The sequence below is a fragment of the Lactuca serriola genome, chromosome 8 (genome assembly GCF_051521515.1).
Source record: "Lactuca serriola cultivar US96UC23 chromosome 8, Lser_US96UC23_V15, whole genome shotgun sequence".
NCBI classification, from domain to species: domain Eukaryota; kingdom Viridiplantae; phylum Streptophyta; class Magnoliopsida; order Asterales; family Asteraceae; genus Lactuca; species Lactuca serriola.
Genome location: NC_136415.1, coordinates 24,101,114 through 24,105,291, shown reverse-complemented (window position 1 = coordinate 24,105,291; position 4,178 = coordinate 24,101,114). Strand labels below are relative to the sequence as shown.

Below are 4,178 nucleotides of genomic sequence, written 5' to 3'. Positions count from 1 at the left end.
AAGGCTGACTTGTATTTTCCTTTCTCCTTCTTGCCTTTACCTAGCCACCACTCCGTGTAGCCGATCTTCTTGAAACACCCATCCTTATTATGGCCTTTCTTACCACAGAAACTGTAATGCTCGTCCTTTGTTGCACTTTTCAATCACTGAACATTAGGCTCAATCGTTATTTCTCTCCTGCTTTACACGAAGGTTTGGAATGCTGCAGCCTCTTGTATTGGTTTCTTCGTTGCTGAGATTGCTCTTTGTTGTTCATCTGCAGAAACAATGTGGTGCAAAGAAATTTGGGGCAAGGTAAACATACAAATATGGAGATAGATAGACTCCAAGTTCCAACTCATCTACATATCCCATAAACTGCATACATTACTATATATATATATATATATATATATATATATATATATATATATATATATATATATATATAGTTTCATATATAACTTGTTTTTTACATGGATCATACAGTTTTGTATTTTGGATTCCAGTTGATGCTTAGATGATGGTGGAAACCTCACTTATTAGATTTGTAAAAGGGAGAATAACGTGATATATATATATATATATATATATATATATATATATATATATATATATCACGTTATTCTCCCTTTTACAAATCTAATAAGTGAGGTTTCCACCATCATCTAAGCATCAACTGGAATCCAAAATACAAAACTGTATGATCCATGTAAAAAACAAGTTATATATGAAACTGATCATTCACCAGTTAAGATTAGGGGATATATAAGATACTAACACCTATATATAGTACAATATGTCAAAGTAAAGCAACAAAGACAACTCCACCACAATCATATATGCAAGGACTATTATTGCTTACAAAAGCATTGTCTCTATCAACTTGCACAGCCATATATACAAGGACTATTATAACCAACACATCTTTAATAGTACATTAAAAATGTCGAAAGTGATTGCATGTTTGTTTTTTTTTTTTTTTGTAGAAAAAAAAAACACTTCTAACTATTTCTTGTTGTGCCGCACATAACACGTGCAACACTTGACCTTTCGTAGTTGTTTGCCTTTTTTAAAAAAAACTGTTGATTTAAAAACTGTTATGTGACGCAATATTGGACTTTTCTCTTCAAACTACTTCACACCTTACTTTAAATTATATTATTCAACATAAATTTGTTTTATATTTTCAACATGTTTTTTTATTTTAATAATATTATGAAGGATATTATAAATAATTCAAGTATTTTTTATAAGAAATTCAAGTATACTTTACATAATTTAAAATCGTTTTGGTAAATTTTATATAAATAATTTTTTGTGTTAAATTACGTATAGTCAAATATTAATAAATTATAAAGTTAATAACTAAAATTATCAAATATATTGAAACTAACCGAAGAAATAACAATCGTCCTGTTAAATTTAACAAAAAATAACATGTTGTTCATTAAATTAACAATTTATTTATTGTTATTTAGCAAGTATTATGTTTAATTATTTTATATAAATGTCTTCAAAAATCATATCATCATTATGTTTATATTCAATTTGCATATGATTAAAAGTAAATAAAATTTTGATATATAACTATTTTTAACTATTGATTTCAGTTTATTTAAGCAGTCCGAAAATATTAAAAAACAAACAAAATTTTTATTATAATTTGCAGAAATTTGGTCTACATCTTCTGCTGCACAAGGTTGCAGATGTGGTCTATAAACATTTTAACTTAAAAAAACAAACACCAACAGAAATCATCATAATCATATAAGCACTTCTATTGACCAAAGGCAATAAAAGTTTATTTATTTATTTGTATATTCCGATTGTTGTGTAACAATTTCTGGACCATTTGCGTACGTACTTAGTTTGCCTTTAATTTTCACATGACAACAACACACATCACATATAGAAAGACACAAAGTGACTTATTTGCATAATAGTAGGACACATTTACATTTTGGGTGCATCGATCACCCATCCCCCACCCTATATATAATACATGCACCCACAGACCACGGTTGTAGGTTCACCCTGGGACCATATGACATGCCTACGTCATATAGGTTTTTCATTTATGCATGCTACTCAATCATCCTTCCGTTTTGAAGTTTTTGATTTAAGATCAAACACCGTCTTTTGAATCTGTTCATTCGTCACAGGTTCTGAAATCTGATCAGCTTTTCTAAAATACTGAGATTGCGACCAGTAGGCCTCGAAGAACTCCATGTTCTCTTTCTCTAATTCGGTCCACACTGCAATTATGATCCTCAATAATTATCAACAGACTGAAAATGAGTTATGTTTCTTTTAGGTGGGACAAATACTTGCAATTTTTGTGTCATTAACATAGTACAACGTTAACGTTCTATCTTGTGTAAGTTATATGGTATCTAGGAGGAGAGATGATGTGGAACTAACCCGTTGAGGTGATTACCGGTTTTATATTTGCATGTTTACAAAGGGCTTCCATGCACTCTTCTTTGGTCATGCCGAAGATCAGACATTTTTCTATAAGATGTTGTACCTACAATAGTCAACAATTTTTTCATGATCAACATGTAAAATGAATAATACTCACACATGGTTCTCTATATGCCTATTACCATGTGTATGTATGAAGCCGAAGAGTCACCCATCTCCTAATATCTATTTGATCTTCAGAAAAATGAATGATTAGAGTGAAGCCATGGAAGTCTTGATCAATTTATATAGAGATGAGCCAAGAAATATACGATGTGGGAGATGAACGATGATTGGTGGAGAAGGGATTACATAAGATTTTGTGGAGTAGCATTTCTGTCTTGTAGGACTCCCATTTGGTACCATACCCCACATGTGATCCCTGTGGGTCCTGACTTGCTTTCAAACAATAATTTTAAACACTTGATTAAAGAATCCACACCCCGACCGTAGGCTTTATCCTTGTGATCTGCAACCTTCAGCCAATCAGAAAGACATAAGACTTTCTTATTCCAAGTTGCCATTCTAGTGTGAATTTACTGAGTACTAGTACATTTGTAAAGTGCTACTTATTTCTAACTGATACTAGTATACAAAGCAACCTTACTCGACAAATCCTGGAGTGCAAAGGAAACAAAAAGTAGGGAAGGCCCCCCAAAAGAGCAGGACGTTGGGAGCCAGTCCTCAAAAGAAAATACACTTCAAGGACAAACACTCGATCCTCAATGAGTTACAAAGATTCATGGGGAAAAGAAAATCACATGTTCGGCAACATAAAAAGAGTAATGAACATACAGTACTTTCTACACCAAGACCCACATGCAAAGAAATACTATTTGCGAATTTCACATAAACCAGCAAACTAATCTTACGTTTGGGAGATTGAAAGTCCTACAAGGTGGAGACTAGAGAGTGAATTTAATTATTTAAAGGAGGTCGGGTTTCCATCTCCGGACAGATTGCAGTTTTTTGGTGAGATCTCTTCATCATTGTCTTGTTTAATTCCATATATCTTGTTTGCCTATTTAGTGTGTACATTATTTACATGTTGATCATATTGCCCCTCCTAAGGGACAATAGTTAAAAAGTAAATATGTACGGATGCACATTTAGTGAATAAGCAAACAATGTATATGGAATCATGTACAACTTTATTGAGTATATAGCTTTTCTTTAGTTACACGCTTTCACGGTACCATTGTATTCTTTTTGGTGGAGTGATCTTCAGGGAGGTCTAGATAGTGGGCAACCCGGGCGACCGTTCAGGGCCCAAATCTCCAGGGGCCCAAAATTTTTGGGTTATGTAGTATATATTTATAAAAAAATTATTACCAAAATGATTTTTAGAGCCTAAATTTAGTTCAAATTCAAACTAACTCAAAATATAAACAATTTGACTTGTTTTTTATTGCTAATTGAGCACGTCTATAGTGAAAATAAATGATTTTTTTTAATCTTTATTATATTTGTCTTTAAATGCCATTTTTTTCCTTTCGCTCTAGGCCTCATATACGTTTGGACGGTCCGTGATATTTTATGTGTGGGATCTCATATGGTGTGGAGGTGCCAACAATATTTTATTTTTATTTTCACTTTTTTACATGCCTAGAATAACAAACGGAAACAGTCTTCCTTCCCCTACCCTTTTATAGCGGTTGTTTGGAGCATGATCTAAATTTTGTCATCGGAATTTTCTTCTCTTAATACCTTTATTTACAACATTTTGTTTTTGG

At 32.3% G+C, this 4,178-nt stretch overlaps 1 protein-coding gene across 1 annotated transcript; it reads right to left on the bottom strand.

Moving 5' to 3' along the window:
* Positions 1-1,889: 1,889 nt before the first annotated feature.
* LOC145068713 (uncharacterized) lies at positions 1,890-2,735 on the bottom strand. Its single transcript, XM_079015717.1, has 3 exons — positions 2,589-2,735; positions 2,404-2,509; positions 1,890-2,237 (listed from the first exon to the last, which is right to left on the bottom strand). Exons 1-3 carry the CDS (start codon positions 2,619-2,621, stop codon positions 2,071-2,073), a joined length of 306 nt encoding a protein of 101 aa, XP_078871843.1. The 5' UTR covers positions 2,622-2,735; the 3' UTR covers positions 1,890-2,070.
* Between the last annotated feature and the right edge of the window lie 1,443 nt (positions 2,736-4,178).